The following is a 26,872-nucleotide window of genomic DNA, read 5'->3' on the forward strand; positions in this document are numbered from 1 at the left end:
AATTCAACCCGCCAAAGTGGCTAGTAGGAGTGACTGCGTTACACACAACTGCTGAAACACACACATTTGGCAGGGTGGCGGGTGTTAATGTCAAGCCTTGAACTAAATTATGTTTTTAATAGTTAGGTTTTTCAAGTTAGATCAACACTTGTAATCTCGACACGCACCACAATTTCAAACAGAATCAAACACACACTGCAGGGAGACCCGACATCATACCCCCCTCTCCTCCCTCCCTCCCAGGAAAACACACAACACCAAAATCATGAGGGTTAACCAAAACTAGGCCAGGGATGTGACCATGCATGGCATCCACGTGCAGAGCGTAAGAGCACAGAGTATGAGGAGAAGCAGAAGTGTGTGTCGTGTGGAGAGAGAGAGAGAGAGAGAGGAGCGGCGCATGCTGATAGATGGGTGACACAGAGAGGGTGTTTGAATGTGCCCTACAGTGATACTTACATCCCTGTACAGCCAAATCTACCGCCCCCAAATCAACCGCACAAGAGTGAGAGAGAGCACAACAATGTCAGTGAGTCAGCAAGCACCTCCAACAAGGAAGAAAAGAAAGCTATAAATTGTGTATAGTTGAGACAAAGGCATGCATAAAAGACCTCACATACGAGGGAGGGAGAGACGTTTCTCACACGTTCGCCAATGGAGGAGGAGGCGGCATCGCCACTTACATCAATGTAGTTGGCATTTATGTAGTCGGACGAGGGGTCGTCTTCCATTGGCTGCAGGATCACTCGAGAATGATCGTCTACAGCGCCAAACAGAGCAAAGTCAGGATAAAAACACTGTAGGTGCTTTCTGTATGTTTGGTGGATTGTGAGCTATGCTCACTAAACATACATGCATTCTTAAAAATAAAGGCTCTTCAGTGAAACCATTTTAAGTTCTTGCAGGGTGAACCTCATTAAAACATGTTCTGGTCATATTTCACCTCAAGACCAATAGGGAGAAATACAAATGATATAGAAGATTATTTGCTTGGTGACATAATCTGCATGGCGATTATGCACATTTTCTCATTATTGTAAAGCGTCCAAATGTTTACCTCTTGAGAATTTGTTTGTTTGTAATTCTACAGTAATAAAATACAATCATGTTGTCCAGACACAATTAACAGTTTTTACATTTACATTTAATCACTTAGCAGATGCTTTTATCCAAAGCGACTTACAAATGAGGAGAGAAATAGAAGCTATCAGACCAGCAAGAGGGCAACAGTATACAAGTGCTGTAACAAGTCTATTAGTCTAGAACAGTAAGCACAGCAAGTTTTTTTCAAAATTTATTTTTTAATTAATTAATTCAATTTAATTTATTTTTATTAAATAAGTATATTATATATAGAATATATTGTATATTTGTAAGTTTCTAGCTTAAATGCACAGCTCTACTTTAACAAAGGTCATTGTACTGAGAATTGGGGGGTTAAATTGAAAATAATTTGACTAAAAACAGGTTTCATTTTCTTTGTACACAATATAATGTCTTAATCTTTTGTTTAGATGCTGCGGTGAAATATGACTCTTTCTTGATAGGTTCATCCTTAAAGCACCAGTGGATGTTGGTTTTCTAGAGCAAAAGTTCAAAAGGTTCTTTAATGACTACAAAACTGTCTATGGACCTAAAGAAAAACGTTGTTTTTAAGAGTGTATGCAGCCAGATCTTGAGTGAGAATATCATACACTCTTACATGCAATGATGTTCCCATATCGATTCTTCGTTCGATTTTGCTCTTTCTTTGCTGCATCCCATGAAGCAGACTGGCCCTCAAAGAAGCTCTGGAGAGACAGAGAAAGAGTTACAACACAGCCAACAGAAGCTTAAGGAAATCCTAAGAATATCCAAATTTACTCAAATTCTCATCAAGTTTGACAACATCAGCACCACACAGTAGTGTGAATTTTCACTATGTGTATGGAAACACAAATACATTTCATTACTAAAGAGTTACAGAAACATTAGGCGGTCTCAGCAGTCGAAACAAAAAAAGAAATTGTGCTGCATCTGGCACAAAAACTCAACTGATACGATTGTGGTTTCATAAACCGCCGGCACTGTTTGCCTGCAACCAGCAAGCTAATGACTGCAAAACATGTGTGGGTATAAGGTTGTGGTGGAGGCATTTTTTGGTAAAGTTCTTGTTAAAGGTGAAGTGTAATTTTTTTGGTTGTTAAAATAGTTTGGGGTGGGGCAATCCATTTATCAGAAATATGGAAGACGGGGGGGTTTCAGTAAACCTGTGTGAAAACAATCTTTAAGGCCCCGATATACTTCAAGTGAAATTGAACTGGTGTGACGTCATTTTGAACAAAATCAGACCAAAAGTTGAATAATTCATTTAAATAATAATAAAATAATAATTGAATTAATTATATAAGTAAATTAAATGTTCATTACATTAAAGTTATTAAATATTTGAACATATGTTCAATCCTTTTACAATCAGCGTCCAGTGCTTTGGAACACTGTGAGGAAACAGATATTAGAGAAGAGACGGACTCTGTCCTGCTTGTGTCCCACAGTCCTCTCAAACCAGACAAGATATACCACCAAACATTTATCTTTGAGGGGAAATATAATTCAACTGGGCTTACTTCGAAAAATTTCATTTAATTTCTATTGCTTTCCATGTTCAAGGCCATTTCCTATTGTTTTTATTTTAAAGGCACTTTTAAAGTTCACATCACATTAAAAACATAACTTCGGCATTTTTCATTTCTGCATAATCGTCGCTGGTTGGCACTAGTATAAAAAACAAACAAACAAACAAAAAAAAACATTGCCACTGTCAATGTCGTTTTGTTTTATTGCACTTTTCTAAAACAAACATTTCTGAAAGTATCAGTTTCAACTGTCAAAATAGTTTCATGACAATTTGTTCTATTTTATGAAATATAGAATTTATCATAAATTGTATAATCAAACACCAACCAACAGAATTGATGTTCCAGTATTGTATAATTTAATATGCTTCTACTTTAAATAAATGTGTAAGTTTGAGGTTTGTGTCATGAATTTTATCTGGGGGCCCTAAAGCAATGCACCCTACACAAAGGTCACGCTGACAAAGTTTGAGAACCGCTGATCTAAACGGTGACGGGATGTTCGCTAACAGCAAAGGGTAATTCAAACGTCTTTTTACCCGTAAGCGAAGAATGAAAAAGAACTTCGGCGTGAGTATATTGGGGTCTTTATTTCGCCTTTCCAATGAACTCTAGCTGAGCAGATAAGACACACAGGACACACTCTCACATTCCGACGCACTGCTTTTTCATCATAAGCTAGGAGCTTTGCGATGTGTTTCTCAGTGGTTTCAGCATCCCCAACGCTTCCCAGTCTAACCTCATACTCCTCCTTGAAGCCATAGCTGTCGGAGGTCTTCATCAGGTTGATGTGCTGCAGCAGGTCTGCCACCCGTATGGCGGGGTGGAGCTGTCCGGTCTGGTAGGGCGACTCCGTGCCCTCGCAGTGGTAGCGTGGGATATCCAACAGTCTGCTGTTCTCCGCTGCCGCTGTGTGGTTCTCGTCTGAGGAGGCATCGGGAAATCTTTAGTTCAATGCACACCTTTATACATGCTGAGCTCAAAGGACTCCACAAACACACGCAAAACCTCACAAATGCATATATAATCCCAGAGTTGAGCACTCTGCACAGGACAGAGGCGTTTCTTCACACACACTTACCAGTGATAGGCACTTATGGGGCAGCGGGAGAGAAAAGAGTTGTTTAGTTCAGCGTCAGCTCAAACACACGGGTCTGTAGTACAGCTGATGGTGTGATATGGACTGAACATGTACACTAACATGTACACAGGACACTAGGAGGGGGGGAGGGGGGGGGGGGGTTGCAAACAAAGCCACTCTCAACATCACACGGAGGATATTTTCCAATCTACGTCACATTTCATTTTAGCTATAATTTTTGAGGAGATCCAGAAGCCGCATCCATATGTACATCACCACAAACTGAATATAACGGAATTTGTTCACAGGAATCGCAACCACAGGATATGATTTATAAGTAACCCATGTTAGTAACAAACTAGTGCACATTTTAGTGTTGATTCTCCGCAGCTTTTGGCCACAACTGCAGTCTAAAGGTTTCTGAAGACTTTGATAATCAGCTGGTCTCAGCTTTTAACTTCTCTTCATCGCAGACGTCAGAGAGACGCAGCTGGTTTGGGTGAAGTGTCGTCCTTCACACTTCAGCACTGTCTCTGCCAGACCCGGGCCTTAGGGGACGTTTTAATCTTCATCATCATCATCATCACACCGCTGTAGAAAGAGTCTTTCTAGCCTGTTCTGTCCTCTTTGCATATGACACTGTTAACCCAGATGACTGGATTCATGTTAGCTTTACTTGTAAGCTGTCAGTTTAGGTTTGGCATCATCCTACGAGCTCCGGGAACACTCATAATGGCATGTGGTCTGTGCGTGTGAGAGAGAGAGAGGGAGAGAGAGAGAGTGAGAGAGAGAGTGTGTGTGTGTGTGTGTGTGTGTCAGTGAGAGAGAGAGAGAGAGAGAGAGAGAGAGAGTGTGTGTGTGTGTGTGAGAGAGAGAGAGAGAGAGAGAGAGAGAGAGAGAGAGAGAGAGTGAGTGTGTGTGTGTGTGTGTGTGTGTATAAATAATGATGCTTAGGTAAAACATACAGAAGAGTGTTTCCCAGCTGATTCTGCTTCCAGAATTTACATTGAACATCTATTAGTCTTTAAAATGTCTAATTTATGTAAATCTATTAATGGAAATGTATTAATATCCCTTGTGAAAAAGAAGTACACTTTACACATGTTTTTAAAAGAGTACTGTACTTCTTACTGAAACACTACTTTAATAGAATATTTCAATTTTCACTGTAAAAAACATCCAATTAAGTGTCTGAAAACATTACAGCATTGAAAGTGCAAACTGCTTTCGGGGGACTTAATTGCATGTTATTTACAATTAAATGAAACAATAGTGTAGTTTAAATTCATATAAAATGTATTTAGCTGAGAATAAGAGTGATTTTTTGAAGTAGCACTTCAATACATCTTAATATGTAAATGTATGATTACTTCTATTGTCTTTGAAATATGCTTAAACTACTGCTGAATGTACTGATAAGAATTTATAGTAAACTTAATTTTATTTTTTAAATATTTTAACTCTAACATAAAAAAAACCACTTGTTAAAATTGTCCCTTACATGTGCTTTAGTATGTTAGACGCGTCAAAATAAGTGAACTTCTATAAAACACGATGAAAGATTATTAAAACACAATTATTTAAAATGTTCTTTAAAGTGAAACTGTTTATTTGACATTTCATTAATGTTATATTATCCACAACTATGGTTTCTTTTTTTTTAAGTACACTACAAGTGCACATTCAATACAATTAAGTGCTCTTCTTTTTCACAAGCGATTACCATGAAAAAGTCAACATGAATATGATTTGAGTATACAATATCTCTTGAATATCAATGGCTTCATGCATTCGGAAGTCAAAACACTGTCATTTGTTTGGACGCATATGTAGCTTTATTTATCCTGTCATCATAGCTATGCATGATGACATGGTAAGTTGCATCATATTTGTAGCGTTTAATGTTGGTTCTCCCTGCTGTCTGTGACCCATCAGATCATATGGTGTGTGGCTTTACTTTAGTTTGGTGAAACTTTGAAACTAAACTGAATCTGACAAAACCAACCCTCTGCCTCAATTGGAATTGGAGTTAAAAATCAACTGGCATTGGCTTTCATAAAATATATATCTTAAAACAATAATAAGTCTTATTTTAGGGGTAGCATTTGGGTTCATCTGTAGTAATTGTAACTAGCTTTATATAAAACATCACAATCTACAGGTGCTGGTCATATAATTAGAATATCATCAAAAAGTTGATTTATTTCAGTAATTCTATTCAAAAGTGAAATTTGGATATTATTTTCATTCATTACAACAGACCGATATATTTCAAGTGTTCTTTCCTTTTAATTTTGATGATTATAACTGACAACTAATGAAAACCCCAAAATCAGTATCTCAGAAAATTAAAATATTGTGAAAAGGTTCAATATTGAAGACACCTGGTGCCACACTCTAATCAGCTAATTAACTCAAAACACCGGCAAAGACCTTTAAATGGTCTCTCAGTCGAGTTCTGTAGGTTACACAATCATGGGGAAGACAGCTGACTTGACAGTTGTCCAAAAGACGACCATTGTCATCTTGCACAAGGAGGGCAAGACACAAAAGGTCATTGCTAAAGAGGCTTGGCTGTTCACAGAGCTTTGTGTCCAAGCACATTAACAGAGAGGCGAAGGGAAGGAAAAGATGTGGTAGAAAAAAGTGTACAAGCAAAAGGGATAACCGCACCCTGGAGAGGATTGTGAAACAAAACCCATTCAAAAATGTGGGGGAGATTCACAAAGAGTGGACTGCAGCTGGTGTCAGTGCTTCACGAACAGTCCACAGACGTTTGCAAGACATGGGTTTCAGCTGTCGCATTCCTTGTGTCAAGTCACTCTTGAACAAGACACAGCGTCAGAAGCGTCTCACCTGGGCTAAAGACAAAAAGGACTGGACTGCTGCTGAGTGGTCCAAAGTTATATTCTCTGATGAAAGTAAATTTTGCATTTCCTTTGGAAATCAAGGTCCCAGAGTCTGGAGTAAGAGAGGAGAGGCACAGAATCCACGTTGCTGGAAGTCCCTTATAAAGTTTCCACAGTCAGTGATGGTTTGGGGTGCCATGTCATCTGCTGGTGTTGGTCCACTGTGTTTTCTGAGGTCCAAGGACAACGCAGCCGTCTACCGGGAAGTTTTAGAGCACTTTATTCCTGCTGCTGACCAACTTTATGGAGATGCAGATTTCATTTTCCAACAGGTCTTGGCACCTGCCCACAGTGCCAAAGCTACCAGTACCTGGTTTGAGGACCATGGTATCCCTGTTCTTAATTGGCCAGCAAACTCGCCTGACCTTAACCCTATAGAAAATCTATGGGGTATTGTGAAGAGGAAGATGCGATACGCCGGACCCAACAATGCAGAAGAGCTGAAGGCCACTATCAGAGCAACCTGGGCTCTCATAACACCTGAGCAGTGCCACAGACTGATTGACTCCATGCCACGCCGCATTGCTGCAGTAATTCAGGCAAAAGGAGCCCCAACTAAGTATTGAGTGCTGTACACGCTCACACTTTTCATGTTCATACTTTTCAGTTGGCCAACATTTCTAAAAATCCTTTTTTTTGTATTGGTCTTAAGTAATATTCTAATTTTCGGAGATATTGAATTTGGGATTTTCATTAGTTGTCAGTTTTAATCATCACAATTAAATGAAATAAACATTTGAAATATATCAGTCTGTGTGTAATGAATGAATATAATATCCAAATTTCACTTTTTGAATGGAATTACTGAAATAAATCAACTTTTTGATGATATTCTAATTATATGACCAGCACCTGTATCAGTTGGCCCTCATTTAGCAAACGTGTGTGTGCACATTGTCATCCTTTAGGTGACTGATTATTTTCATTCCAACACAGTCGTCTCAAGAGACATTTGTAAGATTCTGGGATTCTTCAAACACTGTAATTCTCTATCTGTTCCTACAGGCTCCCTGTGCTCCAGATGTTGGATTTTGTTTAACACTTGTGTTGTGACTTGTTAGTAGTAGAGTCCATTGACTGAACTGGGCACATGTGTTTAGTGTGTGACACAGCGCTGCCCGTGGAAATGATTGAGAAACCCCATTCTACGTAACACAACAGGATCATGGTGAGGGGCTACAGTACATGAGTGATGCATGCTGGGTAATGAAGGTCTTTATGTGCAGCAGGAGTACTCAGCTCAATTCAGTTCTCCTCTGAAGGCAGACACAACCTGAATCAAGCTTTACCTCGTGACTTGAAGTATTTAACTAATTGGAAATATGGACAAATGAAAGACAACATGAAATTACATTTCAAACTAATGTAGGACAGGGTTTGACTTTATTCATTTTGATTTAATTAGATTGGCCAATTATATTGTTGGTTAATATTAATGTCCCCACCCAAACCTCTTTAGTTAAGCTGGCAGAAAGGTCATTCAGAAGTTAACAAATCTTGACAAAATATTATGTTTTCCCCTAATTTACTAATTTAATTGTGCACAATAAGACCAAAAAGTGCCATGTTCAAGGCAAGTAAACGGGGTCTTGTTTTCATGTTGTCTTTGAGCCATAAAACAGGTTGAACTGAATACTCCAGTGATCCAGTCACAGACATGTGCACACGATACATTCAGTCCTCACCTAATACAGCTGTCGGCACGAGAGGATCATTAGGCACTGCAGAGAAACATGCAGAGTTATCGTAAATCAAACAAAATCAATTCTCAGAGGCTGAGGATGTTCAGAAACTGAAATCACACGCCTCACTGCTTGAGTTTTTACTCACGATTCAACAGAAGTGCATGTTAAACGTGGGTGCATTGTGCACGGTCACACAACATCCAGTCATAACTAATAACTGAACCGGGATGCTTTAAAAACTTTTGCGTAATGCAGAGCAGTGGGTGCAGTAATGGCATTAAATGCTCTTGTGATGGGCTGGGCAAGAGAGATCTGGAAGCTTGTTTCCGCCACAAAACATTTTAAAAGATAATCGCAACTTTTTATCTCACAATTGCGAGTTTACATCTAGCAATTCTGACTTTATTTCTCAGAATTGTGTGATATAAAGTCGCAATTGTGTGTTATAAAGTCAGAATTGCGAGATATAAAATGTCAGAATAGCGTGATATTAAGTAGCAATTGTGTGTTATAAAGTCAGAATTGAGAGAAATAAACTTGGAATTCTGATTTTTTTCTCGCAATAACAACTTTATATCTCACAATTCTGACTTTATAACACACAATTGCGACTTAATATCACGCAATTCTGACTTTATAACACAAAATTGCAAATTCATATCACGCAATTCTGACTTTATAACTCATAATTGCGACTTTATATCACGCAATTCTGACTTTATAACACAGATGTAAACGCAGATGATGTAAACGCAATTGTGAAAAAGAAAGTCAGAATTGTGAGATAAAAAGTCGCAATTACCTTTTTTCTTTTTTATTCTGTGGCAGAAACAAGCTTCAATAGAGAGAGGTACACAATCTAGACTACTAAAATGTTACCATTACACACACTAGCGCCCGATAAACGCACATCAACTGTGTCGCCCCACTCTCTTCATGTAGGTGTCCATCGTTCTGATGTGTCAGACCAAATGTTTTTTTCTCATATAAAAGTGTAAACTCCTGTTGCAGACAAGCTTGAGCTGGTTCTACAGCGAGACGTTGTGTTGTTGTGAGTACTCACAGCGGTTGCTGAAGTTGTGCGAGTCCATGAAGGTGACGGACACGGGCTCCTCGGCGTGCAGAGTGCTCTGGTCAGCATAACTGCGATCCATGGAGTTCACCATGTGTGTCATCTCCTGACGGGTGTTCCCGATGGCATCCTTGCGCTTCTTGGCCAGCTTCCTGATAACCCAATGAAAGAGAGAATCAATGAAGATCTTTTGCTCTAGGAAACCACATCATTCCACCCTTCACCCAGCCAAAGCAGTCACATGAGGGAATAAACAACACAGGAGAGAGAGAGAAAGGGGATGATCCAATGGGAAAGCTTTTGTTCTGTGGTAAAGGACAACTTTGAGGAATACTTTCAAATTAGTGGATGTGATTCAGAGAAATAAAACCATGTCTGTTCGAATTGTTCAAACTTCCTGACAGTTTTACTGTTACAGAATAAGTTCAGCCATTTATGAGGCATTTTTTGTCTAAATGTAAACAAGAGCATTTGACTAACATAACAATAGAATTACAAAAAATTATTTTCTTAATAAGAAATTTTGTCTTGTTTTCCAGTTAATATCTGAACATAAGGGTATCATGATAGGAGAAAATGTGATATTTAACTTGTTACAGTGCAGTAAAATTATGATTAATGTCAAATCATTTTCAATTTTATCTTCAAGCAGATTTAAAGGCTTAAAATATTAAAATATGTTCCGAGATCAAGAAAATATCACAAAAATATTTGACATATATTCTAAAATGAATGGAAATCTAAAGAAAAGGATTGAATGAACAATATTCATCACAATCATCAGGATGAACAAATCATTTCAAAAACTGAGCTCTGAAAACAGTATGCCATTTTGCTTCTCCAACTATTTTTTTCCCCTCATTTTAAGGATGATTAGACTTTTTTTCCCCCCAGTGCAAAACAAGACAAAATAGTGAGAACATTTTTTTTAGGTCAATGTATTTTTTTAGGTTGCATCTGAGAAAGCAAATACAGAACAGATCATAAAAATATAGATTTACTGTATATGAACTGAAGACAAAAAAAGATTCTCTTGTCATGGTTTTACTTTGCCATGTCATGAAATGCAATGTGGAGCTGTGAAAGAAAGATGATTTATAAGGCAAATGATTATTAGTGTATTTTCAATCTGTTATAAGATTTCAATGCTTTTTTTTCGACAGGAATACATACAAGCAGGGATATCTTGATTTTATTTTTTATTGACATTTTGTAGAGGTGTAGGTTTAGACTAAAGGCCACCCGGGACAGCAGCATGAAGAAACACCCTCTTCACCAAATGAACGGGCGGATGAAAATGTGAGGTGGATGGAGACAGGGTGAGTAACTATCCCCCCACACACACACACACACACACACACACACACACACACACACACACACACACACACACACACACACACACACACACACACACACACACACACACACACACACACACACACACACACACACATGCACACACCAAAACAACAAAAGAACCAACCGAAAACAACGGACAGACACAAGTGCAGCATTCTTTTTTCAAATAACACCGCTTGGATGCGACCGTCGCCGAGCTCGTCCAAGAACTACTACAATGCAAAAGGAACTTGATTGGTCGAATCGATTTGTGTTTTCGCTTGAAAAAAGGATACTGCATCTTTAAAAGACTAACAGGACTAACTATAGACAGAGAGCAGAGAGCCCTGCATGTGTGTCAGCCTTTTGCTTTTGTCTGAGCGTCTCTGTTACTTACAGGTAATATGAGTACGAATAGTAGCTCCTCCTGGCGAGCGAATGAGAAACAGCACAAACAGATGAAGAGATATTGGTGAGTGTCTTGTGGGAATCAACCTTACCAACATAAGCAACAGACACTTTAGCCTGATCTCTCTGGCATTCATTCAAACATGCATGTCTTGTTTTGTACATTTGCATGCATTCTGACACCCTATTTATTTGACAATAGACTGTAAAAAAAAAAGAAAAAAAAAACTAATCAGAGCATGCAAAAACTCTGTGTTATTTCATCATGCATTTCAGGGGCATCTCTGACTTGATCAATCCTAGCAATAAAACCTGAAGCACAGACCATTTAAAAATGTTTTTTAAAAGCCATTTTTAAAGAAAGAAGGGGGAAAAATCACATATGCAGAGCACAAGCAAAAAGGCACAAATAAAATGAAGCTGCAAATCAAAGCAGTAAAGCTGCTGACTTCCTGCAAAATAAACAATATGTCAATGACCACCGTTTTAAAGATGCAGTATCTTCAGTTTGAGCGGAAAACATTGATAATCATTTAAGAGCCATTTATATACCTGTGTATCGAGGTTCAATATATGCACATATTCATTCATTTGAACAGGATGTTAAAATAGACAATCATCTCTCACACACACAAAAAATGATGCTGAATGTCACATTTGCGAAACGTGTTCAGACGTGTTTAACGGTGCTGGTCGGTGAAACAAACACTGTTTTGTTTGAAATGAAGTCCATTCACAGGAGATGTTCACTCCCACATTCAGATCACATGACCTCCCCAATACTATACTCGCTTTATCTCGGTGAGACCAGCTCGTACTGGACACTTCTGGTTGTGGAATAAGTTATTCAAGGGATCACAAATACAGTTTTTCTACACTAGACATAAGCTTGTGCCTTCTCCACGCCGACAGCTGTCAGTTTAACGCCCGAGACCACTACTGAATTTTTCATTTACAAGCATGATGGAGTGCAGTACTGCACTGAATGAGTGAAGAATGGAGGATGAAGAGTATTCCTGATGCTCCTGGGTCAGGGTGGGAAATAAACCAGGATCTGAGGCCCATTCAAGAGAAATTACACAAAATAAATACAATTTATATCAAATAAATGTAATTTCTTATGGGTTTTTTGTATCAGTATTAATTAATTGATCCTTTATAAATTTAAAAAACAGTTTCTTAATGTTATTTACATATAAAACACCTATTATATTATTTATGATTAAGCGGTATTGTATTTGATTGGAAGCTAAAATAATTTTACCGTTAGTTACGTGAGTAACTTCTGCTCTTGCATTTGAAGGCTGCCATTGGATCATACGACTTACTAGCTAAGTTCTGCCTCACTAACAAATGGTGCAACCGAAAAAAGAACAGATTTAGTTATAAACTAGCTAGTAGGTACTAAGCCTCTAGTGTGGACTTTACAATGCAGTTAAAGAACAAACTTCTGAAGGGCCGGTGCGACCCGACCCACGTGTGTGTTTGTACAGTTTAAACTAGAGCTCACTGCATCTCTGCTTCTGCCACACTGAGTGCTATTTTGCTTAAAGGAACTTTGATTATTTGACTCTACAGAATTAATCCATTTAAATGGATTGCATTTTTGTGCATCATTAAAATTTCATGCTTATGTATTGCATTACATTTCATTTTGCTTCCCCTAAAAACAACAACGAACACGATCCTGAAGACGAGCGAGTGTTGTGTGTGTGTGCAGTAAGAAAAGACATTCCTTGACTCTGAACACTGAACTCAGCTTTTCTAAAGAGGTCCAATCTACACACATGACCAAGCTCTTCATTTCATTAAAGGTTATAAAAGATTCTTCTCTGCTGCCACTGCAACAATGAATAGATGAACTGTGTGTGTGTGTGTGCTTTGAGAGGAAAAAAGAAAATGCTCACTGTTGAAGCAACTAGGGATTCTCAATAGAACCTGTGTGTATGTGTGTTGTTTACTTTGTTTTTTTTATTAATTATTATTTAGCCATTTAATTATTCCATACAATCATTATTTCAACTTTATTATATTACTTATCTATCTATCTATCTATCTATCTATCTATCTATCTATCTATCTATCTATCTATCTATCTATCTATCTATCTATCTATCTATCTATCTATCTATCTATCTATCTATCTATCTATGGTATTTATCCAGACTAATGTTTCTTGGCTGGTCCGTTACGATGAGCATTGGTGTGTGTGTGTGTTAAACAGCCTGCTGTTCAAGTAAACACCACGTGATGGAGCCATTAGACAGCAGCTGGCAGAAACAATGACAGGCTGTTTGCTGAGCGATAGAGGGAGAGAAAAGTGAAAGTAAGAGCCACAATGGTGTGTTTTCCTGAAGATCTGGGGGTGCACGTTAAATACACCCCTTCAAAACAACCAGTGGAGATGAGTAGAGTACAGTACAGGCTCTTAAAGCACTGAACCCTGCGCTCATTTACATACAGACAGAGCCAAACACGCTCGAAACACACTCCCTTCTTTCCTTTCCCTCACAAACACCAAATATTTTCTGGTGTGTCCTCTCAAATGTTCATCTACACTGCAAGTTTTACACCTTTATCCCCAAAATGAAGGTGATTCATCAGCCGATCCATCAGTCTCTCCCTCGACCAACCCCTGCTTCCACAGACAAAGACATCAATTACTATTATTATTACTAATATTCTGTCTACAAATAAATAAGACAAGTGATTTGAGAACAAATTTTAACTTTAGTTAACTTAAGTAATTTAAAAATAATAAAAATACTTTTATTAATCTAGACCGCATTAAATTGATCAAAAGTGACAGTAAAGACATTTATAATGTTACAAAAGATTCCATTTCAAATAAATGCTGATCTTTTGAACTTTCAAATCATCAAAGAATCCTAAAAAATAAAATGTATCACAGTTTCCACAAAAATATTAACTGTTTTCAACATTGATAATAATTAGAAATGTTTCTTGATCATCAAAGCATCATATTAGAATGATTTCTGAAGGATCATGTGACACTGAAGACTGGAGTAATGATGCTGAAAATTCTGCTTTGATCACAGCAATACATTACAGTTTAAAATATATTCACACAGAAAACAGATATTTTAAATAATAATAATATTTCACTGTTTTTTGATCAAATAAATGCATCCTTGGTGAGCAGAAGAGACTTCTTTCAAAAACATTAAAAACATCTCACCGACCCCAAACCTTTGAACGGCAGTATTTCTGAAAAGCCCTAAGATACAGTAAAGTGTCCTGTGCAAACAGGCTGGTTAACGGATTGATTATTGAGGCGTGATAACAGGAACCTCTCCTGATTAATGTGTGTGTCCAGGTTTGCCTCTCTCACTGAGGTTTGGTGTGTGTGCTGCTGATGATGTGATGAGATGGCAGTGGGAGGAGGATGTGGTGTGCAATGTGGTGTGCCACATCTTACCTCTTCTTCAGCAGAAGGATGGCCACGAGCACCAGCAGAATGAACACCAGGACCGCAGCACTGATGCCCGCTATTTTCACCACCTGGTCCGTCTGTTTGGCCGGATCTGGGATCACTTCCGGCTCCTCTGTGGCCCCTGAATGGACAGACAGAGAAGTTTTAATTTAACATCCACCTATATGAGAGTTAGGTTGGAGCAATGGCTTAGCAAATTCAACACATCAAATATGATTTAGCTTTTTAAGAGCCTTTTTCTTAGATGCAACATTAGAACTGCAAAATAATGAAATGTCTGCCATTAACGCGCTGTTTCTACAAGATCCCGTTCCAAATGCACTTTCAAACATCACAAAAGTCTTCTGACCACAACAACTGTTCCCAACGATTTGTCTGCCATCAGTTCGCTGTGTGATTTCTTTCTTTCTCTCGCTGCCAAAACATAACAGAATGGGTTGAAAATGACTGTCGGATATGTTTCGCCAAACATCGGCAGACAACCACAGTATCATTCCATATTTGAACGCTAATATTATTACCTGGCACGAATAAATTATGCAAAACACAAAAATGAGTCTGCTCTAAAAATAAATGTGTGAAACAGTTGAAAGAGAAGACACTGCCTCGGAGCGCAGCCTAAAGAACAGTGCGTGAACGATGCCATGTCGAGCTAAACACAATGTAAGGCCTGTGGGAGTGTCATGCTGCACACTGTATTCAAATCACTGTACACTACAGTTCACACAGCAAATACACCCATTTCAATACTCACGTGCAAAGAAGCAAATATTGAATTTTTATGTCTCTTGTTCTGGTGTATTAAATGAGCACTTGTAGAGTACCCCAAATATTAAAAGTGCACTGTGTATATATATATATTTTTTTTTTGTTTAAATATACTGGCAGAAACACTATATGAATGATATAAAAGGCCACTTCAGTCCATTTATAGAGAGACACTTTCATGACTGTTTCGTAACACCTTTTAAAAAGTGCACTCTTGTAATAATGTCAAATTAAAGTTTTACTTTAAAGCACATTTTAAATCATTATGTTTCATTTTGTCATGCTTTATAGAAGTTGACTAACATACTAAAGCACATGTAAAGTACTTGATTATGGTATTTGATTTTACATTTAAAGTTTTTAATGCTGTAAACTTGATTTATATATATGACATAAAAGTTTAAAACATAAGACATTAAAACATAAAGTTTTAAATAATTAAACAGTGGGTCTCATTCACTAATAATTGCATGGATTATTTTGTATTTGTACGCACAGAAGAACTTTATACGAAAAATCTCTGCCTAATTCACAACACGTTCTTATGCACATGAATTTGTTCTTAACCTCGTTCTGATCTTAGTGAATTTGGAGTATTGTAAATGAGGGCAGTCATTTGCATAAAACACGCCCACACATCTCCATATAAGGGCTTTCCTCACAACCTGTTGTCACTCTTGTCAAACTTGCCGCTGTTTGCAGACGCGCTCTCGCCCAAACCTTGAGCAAAGCCAACGGTGTTATTCTCACCAGTTCAAACTGAAAAAACACCTTTTATACAGAGCTCTAATTAGCCAGCAGGACACACGTTTATATCTGCGTTATTCAGAGAAACCTCACAGCTGAAGCTATAAGACCGCTTTTCTTACTCTTTAACTGTAGCCTATGTTGGAATGTATTTAATTTAAATTAAATTGTATCATTTAACAATTGTATTACACAATTTTATATATGGATTATACTGTATAATACAATTAATGAAACTATAAATAATAGTCGTAAATAACAATATGAAAATATAACTAGAATGTACATTTCCAGAAGAAAATGTGAAGTGGTGCTTGCAGTGGCAAAACTCGCCACCCGGTTGCTAGGGCGTTGCTAGGCGGTTGCCATGGTATTCTGGGTGGTTGCTATGGTGTTGCTAGGCGGTTGCTAGGGTGTTCTGGGTGGTTGCTAGGGTGTTGCTAGGCAGTTGCTAGGGTGTTGCTAGGGTAGTTGCTATGGTGTTGCTAGGAGGTTGCTAGGGTATTCTGGGTGGTTGCTAGGCGGTTGATAGGGTAATCTGGGTGGTTGCTAGGGCGTTGCTAGGTGGTTGCTAGGGTATCCTGGGTGGTTGCTAGGTGTTTGCTAGGGTGTTCTGGGTGGTTGCTAGGGCATTGCTAGGCAGTTGCTAGGGTGTTCTGGGTGGTTGCTAGGGTGTTGCTAGGGTAATCTGGGTGGTTGCTATGGTGTTACTAGGTGGTTGGTAGTTGTCAAAGATGGTTACTGTTGAGTTTGTAGCATTTTATTGGCATGATTTAGCACTTAGCTAATCAATATTAGCATGTAGCTATTCACTGCTAGCATGTGTAGCATGTAGCAAGTCCTGTTTGCTAGCATGAGTCAAAAGAGCCAACCCCCATCTCTATATGATGTTCTGATGCAGAGATATTGGTCTTGCAAAACGGTTGCTAGGGTACTCTGTTTAGTTGCTAGGGAGTGGCTTGGCAGTTGCCAATCATGAAGCTCCAAAGTCAATGTGAATGTATAAACCAACCCCCATCTCTATACGATGTTTTGATGCAGAGATATAGGTCTTGCGAAATGGTTGCTAGGGTACTCTGTTTGGTTGCTAGGGAGTGGCTTGGCAGCTGCCAATCATGAAACTCCAAAGGCTTCTTGTCAGTATGAATGATATAAACCAACTCCCACGCCTTTGTGACATTCAGAATGGAAGATATCCCTCTTTGGATTTTTGTTGCTAAGGTGCTTGACAGTGGTTGCTAGGGAGGGGTTAGGATGTGTTGAGGTGATTCAGGATTGGCTGTTATTCTCCTCCCTGGATGCCCGAGGGTCCCACAGCTCCCCCTTGGACGCCCGAGGGTCCCACAGCTCCACCCTGGACGCCCGAGGGTCCCATAGCTCCACCCTGGCCGCCCGAGGGTCCCACAGGTCCGCCCTGGACGCCCGAGGGTCCCACAGCTCCGCCCTGGACGCCCGAGGGTCCCACAGCTCCGCCCTGGATGCCCGAGGGTCCCACAGCTCCGCCCTGGACGCCCGAGGGTCCAACAGCTCCCCCCTGGACGCCCGAGGGTCCCACAGCTCCGCCCTGGACGCCCGAGGCTCCCATAGCTCCACCCTGGACGCCCGAGGGTCCCACAGCTCCGCCCTGGACGCCCGAGGGTCCCACAGCTCCGCCCTGGACGCCCGAGGGTCCCACAGCTCCGCCATGGACGCCCGAGGGTCCCACAGCTCCGCCCTGGACGCCCGAGGGTCCCACCGCCCCATCCACGCCCACAGCCTGCTCCGCCCCGGCCACGCCCACAGCCTGCTCCGCCCCGGCCACGCCCACAGCCTATGTTTTCCCTCAGTGTTTGTTGGTCGTCGTTCTTGTATGGTTGTGTTTTCCCTGAAGTTCCTGGAGTTTGTTATTTCGTTCCTGTATGTTTATAGAAGTTTATTTTGTAAATAAATCAGCTATTTTTGGAAGTCCTCTTGTCCTCGTCTTCAGCTACCTGCACAACAACCTGACAGATATATCATAAGAATTGCTTTTTCCCATTTGTTTCTTACTCCAATGTAATTACATACAAAACTAAATCTACACAAAAAAAAAAAAAATATGGGTCCATGTCATTTTGCTCGTGAGCTTTGGTTATATAGTTCACTGTAATAACATAAGTTTGTCCAACAGGTTTGTATATTAAGTTTCCACAGCAAGTGACAAGAACAAAACTAAGTCAATAGGCTAATAGGAATAATCTGTAATGGTTAGACGAAATGGTAGTCTGGATAATTCCAAACCTAGTGATACGGTGTGACTTGGCCAGATCTTCCTCCATTGTGTAAGTGTGCTGCAGTGGAGCTTGGGGTATATAACCCTGTCAGAAATACATCACTGCAGACTGAAATACCTCTCGCACACCGATATAACAGCACAACTATCATTAAGGCATCTACGGCTATTGATCCAAACTCTAGCTCGGTGCAATTGACATTTATGGCCGTCTTGATGCCGACTCCACTCGTGAGTTTGCCTGTAAATGCTGCATTGTGCGAGATGTCTGGGCAAGAGAAGTAAAAGCATCTTCACTGTGTCCTGAAGCTCTACTATAAGCTTTTAAGAGTGAAAAGGCAATGACCCGCTGACATGGGCCTCTTAAATAAAGCCATCAGCTGTACTCTCCTGCCTCTGGATCTGTGGGGCAGATTATTTTACCCAACAATAACACTCACACAAAACCAAAGGCACTGTGACACGGCTTTCTGTCCTCTACAGTGAGCAGCTCGGGGCCAGATGCTGCTCTAATGCACCGGGCCTTCATCATCAAACCACACTCTTCCTCCAGGCTTTAAGAACCGATCACACACACGAGTGCTGCGTTAGCTTCACTTGACCTGTCTCTGTCAATAACACATAACCAGGGCAGGATCTGCACAACGGATCTTAAAGTCCCCCTGTGGTCAATAAGTGTATCCCTTAAAACTCATCTTTCATCACCAAAATGACATACTTAAACGTTTTTTCCTTGAAAAATAAATCTTCATGCCAAAAAATATCTTGAATGTAACTCGACAACCTTGCCTCATTTAGTATATGCGGTTCTATGAATACGCAGATGAGCCCCGCCTCCACTCACTCACACAGCTCAGATATCCTCCTGTTGACGATCACACGGTGATCTGATTGGTTACAAGGTAGTTTGTGACGTCAGAAACACCAGCGATTTCAAACCGTGTTTTTGAGACAGTCTTTGGTTCACTGAAAATACTCAGCAATGGTGTTGACTTATGAATTTACACATGGATTGTCTTAAAGCATTTGAAAACACCACTTAGACTTATAAACAACATTATAAGCTGGATTTTCACCACACGGGGATTTAAGCAGAGCTGAGAGAACTACTTTCGGGAGCTAAAAGATCTGTTTATCTGCTGGTCCAGTAAGATCCTATATATTCATATTTTTTCCATTAAACATATTTTAATAAGCAATTTACAACATTTTTTTTAAAAATAATAACACTTTCACTGTGACACTGTCAAAATATAAATCTGTGTGTCAACTTCTGGCTCAGCCAATGGAGTGAGTGATGACCTGCTTGTCCATCGTGCTTTAGGGGTGTATTTAGAAATACTTGAAAATAATCATTTTGGTTTCTAATTTTATTTGCCAATGCTAGCGGTATAAGTTATATTTCTGGTTAAATTTTTGTTCAATAGACAATAAAATGTATTCGCTGGACGCAAGGATGTTGCAATGCGTAAAAATAGACTGCATTATGATCAACAAAGCTGTCAATCATCCAGTGAGGAACGCCTTCAGTTGACAGACGCACACGGCTATTCTTGACACGCTGCACTTTATTTTCTGTCCATCTGAAAAAAATATTTTGTTTAAATGTGCACTGTAAAAAAAAATTAAAATTTGAAAACTTAAAAATTTGAGTGTGATTGCCTTATTTTTTCAAGTTGTTTCAACTTCTTTTAGTTGCCTTGACAATAATTTTTAAGTTAAAAAAACAATAGATGAACAAAAGTATTTAAGTTGACTAACTAGTTGATTAGTTGAGTTAACTTAAAAAGTTGAAAGCGATAGGTTGCCTTATTTTAAGTTAGCTCAACTATTCTTTCACAGTGTATGAACTGATACATGAAATTTGTTACTTTATTTCCAAACCTAATGTATGCACAGTTGTAGCAATACTAACACTATGTGTAAAATGATCCCACTATTCTAAAAATCGCTCATACAATGTCAATATTTAATAGATTTCCAATAGATCATTGTTTTCATGCACTGTTGCTGTGGATTAGTCTCTAGTTTACAGCCGTCTCCACTGCAAACAATGTAACATTTTAATTATTACCTTAAAGAGCTATCTATAAATCAGATATCTATATTCTATCTGATAAATCAGTGTATTTAGGCGGATTCTGTGATTTTAAATAATATTGATTAATGATTTGAACAAACCCAGCTAATTTAGATGTTACCATTTATTTTCACTATGTCTCACGTCTGGGACGTGAATGTGAAAATGTAATCTATAACTTCACGTCCATCTCGCTGGCATGGAGGAAAAGCAGAGCCTGTGACCTCTCCAGCAAGGTGGTCTCGCAGTCAGTTTTCACACTTGGGTTAAAAGGTGATTAATGGGCGGCGTGTGAGGTTTTAGATGCACGCCTGTATTGGTTCAGACATCAAATTTTGCCCCCTGCCAGGACACTTGTGTTTCTGTCAGCTCTTATGAGTCTGATCGGAGAGAAAAACACTGGGAGCAATTCAATGGAAATTGGATTACGTCCATTTTGGAGATAAAATTCCATGCTTAAAAACTAAAATGTATTTTTGTTGCTAAACAACACATGACGTGGGGTATATCTAATCCGTTCTGGGAGCGCTCGGAGCCTCGGGCAGACTTTTATCATTCGATTTCCTGCTGAAAAACAATTAATGAAGAGCCAGAGGAGGAAATAATGCGCAATAACTCAGCCGAGACACGACCGAAGGTGCTTTCCGTACTGTCATTACCGCACCAGACAATTTATACAAACATACTGGACATTTAGCTGGAGAAAATATGTACGTTAAAATGAAATGTTAAATAGGCATTTATGATTAAACTGTAATCATAAATTACTATTTCGATATACAAAATCAGAACCCCCCCCAAAAAAATTTATATATATATATATATATATATATATATATATATATATATATTCATATGAAATATATTAGTCCTGAGATATGTGTGACATGCATACATAAACAGATTGACATAAGTTCAGATTGAATGTGAAGCACTTTTAGACTGACCATTGATACAATTTGCATGCTTGTTATTTGCGTTTGATTTGTATTGTTACTGACTGCATTTAGATACATTAAAAAGTCATTAAAGTGTTTGAAAACATTCTTTAGAAATGCATCTTGCTTTAGTAACGTTTATTAGGAATTTCCTGAACAAAGTTCTAACATCATTTAAAGTCCCCTGTGGTGAAAATCCAGCTTTTAATGTTGTTTATGCTGTAATGCTGTTATCTTTGTGGTGTTTTTAATATGCTTTAAGACAAACAATGTGTAAATTCATAAGTCAACAGCATTGCTGAGTATTTTCTCCTTAAAACTGCAGTGAACCAAAGACAGTCTCAAAAACACGGTTTGAAATCACTGGTGTTTCTGACGTCACACACTACCTTGTAACCAATCAGATCAAAGTGTGATCGTTAACGAGTGTTCATCAGAAGAAAGAAATTCCTACAGTGTAGTTGAAATATTAATGTTGTTTCAACATTAACTTGGTAAATCAGTTGGCAATATTGTTTTGTATGTTGTTGTCCTGCATCTCTAAGCATTTCTTTGGTTCCCTGCATTTCGGTTTCTTGGACTCTCTGCCTGCCTCTGGATTACCCGTTTGCCTTGTCCCGTGCCTGCCTCTGGATTACCCGACCTTGTGTTTGTTTGTTTGGACTGCCTAACTGGATTTCGACCTGTTTCCTGTTCATTTGATTACATGTCTGGATTACCCCATCTTATAAAAAGCTGCATTTGGATCTAAACTTTCTGGTCTCAGAGCAGTTTGTGACAGAACCAACATCACTTTGTAACATTAATTCAATGCAATTAGCGTTGACGCATCAACATTGACTCAACATTGCTTCCATGATTGCTTGCTATCTGGGTGTGGGTATGGATTCATTATTCATGAATTTTATTAGGTGTATAATAAATGGGAGTGAAATGCTGCATCTTCAGAAATACCACAATGTTTCTAGGACTACTACACTATCAATTAAAATATATAATAATTATTCTACAGCATCAGCACATGACTTTAAATAGATATTTAAGTTTTTTGTTTTTTTTTGCAGACCAGGGATTGCAGTCACATAATCTATCACTATAACCTAATAATTAATAATTGTAATAACCTATCACTGACAAACTTCCAGTGGTGTAAAAAAGTACAGAGAAAGCTTTTAAAATAGACGTTTGAGATGTTCTCATTTTTAACATGACTCATGATCTCATCCATCTAAAGTGATGGTTATTATAAAAACACATGCTTGTAGTTCAGAGTCTGTGTCTGAAAGGACCAGTTCACCCAAACATGGACACTTTACTGTCCATCAAAAGGAAAGTCAAATTTAAGTGAGTTTGTTTGATTGACTTGTTAGTCAAATTAGGATAAATAAAAAAGCTATTTTGAATTTTAATAATTGAGGAAAAATTTAAGCCACAATGATATGTATTTACTTTGTACTTTTAAGTCTACATGAAGTTGTAATGGAGTAAAGCGTAATATTTATTTTCCTCGTAAAAATAAAGTATTCAGTTTTATCAGAATTCAAATACAGAATCCCTAGAATAATACTCAAGTATCTGTTATTTTAATATGCACAAATAAATGCCATCAATTTCCACTTGTATTCTTCTCACTCAGGCACAAATCGGGCATTTATTGCCACTTTACACTTTTTTAAAAATCACATATTGTATGCATTTGTTCCTTATATTGCAAGCTCACATAGTATAATTCAGTATATTTTAGCACATATATTTAAGGGAGATGTTCATAAATGTGATTCTTATGTAAATGATACATGCATTTGATGCTGAACAGAATAGGTTATTGTGTGCAGGATGGTAAAGGACGATCAAATATCTATCTATAGTCTGTCTATATAATCAAACAGTGCCCCAGTAAAAACACTGCTGAAAGATCAGACTTCAGACTTTAACACACTCTTACATCATAACATCAGAGAGAGAGAGAGATATGCTCTCAAATGAAAGGGCTTACCTTTAAATGCCAGTTTCAAACACTGCGTTTTACTTTCCTGAAATACAACAACAATTTACAGTTAATTCTCAAAACTCGAAGTAATAGCAGAGCAGAAAAACAAAGATGTCAAAACAGATATCTGCAATGCATATCGAGTAGAATGACTGGTATTTTAATCTCTTCGAATACCCGGATGACGCACTTAATTAAGCGGAAAAACGAATTGTGGGATGCTGAACTCAACAGACGTGGCTTTAATTACACAGTGGAGGGGGAGGGGCGATCAGACGAATGATGATGAATGACAAAATATCCTTACAAAATTCATTCACTACGTTCAGGGTTTAAAATGAACACCAGCCAACACGCCAAATGCAGGTAAAAATCAACTGTGTCGCGTAACGCTGTCAAATCACTAGACAATTTGGCGTGTTAAATTATGTTTACTCACTTTTCTGGGGAAGTTCGTGTAAGCCAAATCTGCAAAGATTTTGAGTGTAAATACTCAACTCGTGAGATCATGATATATTAAATACATTGTATTGCGCAGAATCTGCTTATATCTGGCTAAATGGAACACACACGTCACTACGCAACAAATAACAGCATCCTTGTTCATTAGCATTGAAACAATGCTAGATTAAAAAGCATTTGCTTAACAGAAAAAACATCGTTATTTCCAACATCCTAAATATTTTTTTATGTTCTTTGTACCGTATTAATCTGTCCACCTAAAACACATTTTTGGTGAAAAAGATGAGGATGAAAGAGGAAGGGAGGAGAAGGCTGGATGACAGGATTTTGTAAGAAATAAAAAATGTATGTATCAAATCCAAATTTTATAATAAATATGTGCTGTGACATAGTTAATCTGGTTCTTTTTTTGGCTAGTAGAAGTTCTGAATGGCCGGTAAATTAAAAATTAAGTAGCCAAATGGCTGGTGAATGAAACTGTTAATTCCAAACCCTGTCTACGCTCATAAGTACAAAGTGTATAGTGCGTAATTTGGGACACAACTTCTGAGCTGCTATGATCTAGACAAAAACTGGACTCCCCAATATTTCTATTAGTATTCGACTTGTCATGGGTGTGATATTAACTTTGTCATTTGTTTAACAGTCGCATGCAATGCAAAAGAAAGTGATAATACACCAATAAAAGTGCCTGAAGCAAGACAAATGTGATTTTGCTCAAAGAAAAAATAGTAGCGATTAAGTTGTGTGAGTTGTAGTGTCAGTCACTGCATGTGTTGATATGAGTGATGTGGGTTTTTATCGTCTGCTGACCTTCTCCACACTGCTGACCGCCTGGAAGTAGATGTTGTAGTTTTTGCGGGGTGCGAGAGGGGCGTTCCAGTAGCCATGGTACGTCTTGTTGTCTCCCACGGTGAACGGCAGCGGTTCTGGGAGATTTCTGGGCGGCAGCTCCGCAGCGAAGTAGTACGGCAGGCCTGTGCTGGCGGCGTTCTGATACGACACGGGCTCGCGGTAACACTCGCCACCACCAGCCTCCCGTCGGGCTCGCTGCAGGTTGATCTCCTTCACCACGATCTGATACGAGCTGTGGACGACCGAAAGAACATCACAATCAGCACATTTATTCACATTTACACTGAGAACTCAACTGTCACCATTAGGATCATTTGACTTTCAGTTTGTTTTGAATTCACACATGTGTTTCCCTGTCAGTGTTTCCCACCACTATCTGTTTCCATGGACACCAATCACCTTCCTCACAGCTCCCTGTCCTTTATGTCAATCATCACTGTGTATTTAAGTTCCTGCCTGTCTTCAGTTCAGTGTCCGGTATTGTTTGTGTGAAACACTCTATGTTACGTGTTTACACACTGTCGCACCTGTTTGCCTGTCTTCCATGCCTAGTTATTAAAGAAAGTTTGGAATCTACCTTCTTCTTCCGTCTTCATTGAACCACCCCGTGACAGAATTCCGGACCTAAAAAAATGGATAGCGTGGACTTCATCCTGCTGGCTCACAAAAGCCAGAATTTTTTGGTCATTCACCAGAGACTTTTTTGTTCTTGCAGTCACCAGCCCCCTCGACGACGAAACCCTGAAAAACCTGTTCTGGATCGGGGCCAACTTCCACCAGCGGATCGACCTCCCAGACACCTCTAACCTGAACTGGAAGGAGGCTGTCATCAGGTGTCTGGTGAGCGTCGCACCCCGATCCAGCACACAGCCAGACCCAGAGCCCGGATTGCAACCCTCGACCGCGGAGAACACGTGCGTGACGGAGAGCTACCACCCGGCGCGACACGCCAACCAGAGCCCGAGACAAAGAGGACAGAGCTGACCCTCGCCCCGGAGGAGGAGCTCCAACAGGAGTCTGACCATGGGAGTGGCCCCGCAACATCTGCAGACAAGGGAACCCACTCGACGGAACACAAGGACTGGCTGAAAATTTTCTCTGAGGAAACCCCGTTTCCCACCCTATCCTACTTGTCATCTGCATCTTTATCGTCTTCAGACCACTCTAGTGACTGTATCTTCCCTCTCTGATTGATCTTTCAAGTAGCACCTCACCACAAAGCTCAGTCAGTCAGCCCTGCCGCTGCTGGATGTTCGCAGCCCTGCATCGCCTCCGGGGAGACCCCTGATGACAGGTCGCAGGTCAGCCCGCCATCCGCAGCACCTGGGCATGAGGATCTTGTGGCTCCACCTCCAGCCGTGGTCCTCTGCACTCCATTTCGGCCTGTCCACATGTGGCTCCACCAGAGACCCTCGAACTGACGGCTACATCGGGTTCCCTTCTCCTGCCAGCTCCCCTTGGTCAGTCGTCTCTCTGCCTCCGCCACGGACTTACAGTCCGTCCGCAACGCTCCGTCCCTCCACCCCTTCGGCTACAGCGGGCTTCTCCTTTCCCTCGGCGTCACCTTTGTCCTCCCTCACTCCGACTCCGCCTCTGCTCTTGAGTACCCTGGCTCCATCTCCAGTGCTCGTCGCCGCGATGTTGCCTGGGTCTCTCAGTCCAGCGACGTCGTTTGTGTCCACCGGCTCTCCGTCTGCGCCGATGGATCCTGCCGCCACCGAGTCTCCGTCGGCCATCCCCCAGCTACCGTCAGCCTCTTCGCCACCTGGTCTCTTCCCTCCCTCAACTCTGTCCTGGGCTGTCGGTACTGGATGGCTCTGGGTCTGCGCCACCAGGCCATCTCCATCTGTGCCACTAGGGAATCGTCGTCAGCCCTTCACCATCTTGTCACTCCAGCTTCGTTCCTGCACTTCACCATCACCTCGTCCACCTCCAGAACCTCCTCCGGTCCTCCCTCCGTTGTTGCGTTACGGTGCAAGGACGCGCCTTGCCGGAGGGGGACGTTATGTCACCATTAGGCTCATTTGATTTTCAGTTTGTTTTGAATTCTCACGTGTTTCCCTGTCAGTGTTTCCCGCCACTATCTGTTTCCATGGACACCAATCACCTTCCTCACAGCTGCCTGTCGTTTATGTCAATCATCGTGTATTTAAGTTCCTGCCTGTCTTCTGTTCAGTGTCCAGTATTGTTTGTGTGAAACACTCTATGTTACGTGT

General features: G+C 39.9%; 1 protein-coding gene across 26 annotated transcripts in view; it reads right to left on the reverse strand.

The window, feature by feature from the left end:
* Window positions 1-26,872, reverse strand: part of ptprk (protein tyrosine phosphatase receptor type K) — a 238,228-nt gene that overhangs the window by 21,611 nt on the left and 189,745 nt on the right. For 2 of the 26 annotated variants that reach the window (XM_077221121.1, XM_077221137.1), the window contains exons 12-22: window positions 24,615-24,888; window positions 23,346-23,382; window positions 14,551-14,686; window positions 11,101-11,130; window positions 9,354-9,514; window positions 8,291-8,326; window positions 3,697-3,708; window positions 3,265-3,539; window positions 1,703-1,790; window positions 621-760; window positions 460-477 (exon numbers count right to left, since the gene is read on the reverse strand). In XM_077221121.1, coding sequence (XP_077077236.1) covers window positions 460-477; window positions 621-760; window positions 1,703-1,790; window positions 3,265-3,539; window positions 3,697-3,708; window positions 8,291-8,326; window positions 9,354-9,514; window positions 11,101-11,130; window positions 14,551-14,686; window positions 23,346-23,382; window positions 24,615-24,888 — 1,207 coding nt within the window. Of the gene's footprint in view, window positions 1-459; window positions 478-616; window positions 761-1,702; window positions 1,791-3,264; window positions 3,540-3,696; window positions 3,709-8,290; window positions 8,327-9,353; window positions 9,515-11,100; window positions 11,131-14,550; window positions 14,687-23,345; window positions 23,383-24,614; window positions 24,889-26,872 lie in introns of those variants that run through there. The other 24 variants (XM_077221123.1, XM_077221140.1, XM_077221131.1 and 21 more) reach the window with 23 other exon arrangements.

The sequence above is a fragment of the Siphateles boraxobius genome, unplaced genomic scaffold (genome assembly GCF_051911475.1).
Source record: "Siphateles boraxobius isolate OS27281-9 unplaced genomic scaffold, OSU_SipBor_1 8, whole genome shotgun sequence".
NCBI classification, from domain to species: Eukaryota; Metazoa; Chordata; class Actinopteri; order Cypriniformes; family Leuciscidae; genus Siphateles; species Siphateles boraxobius.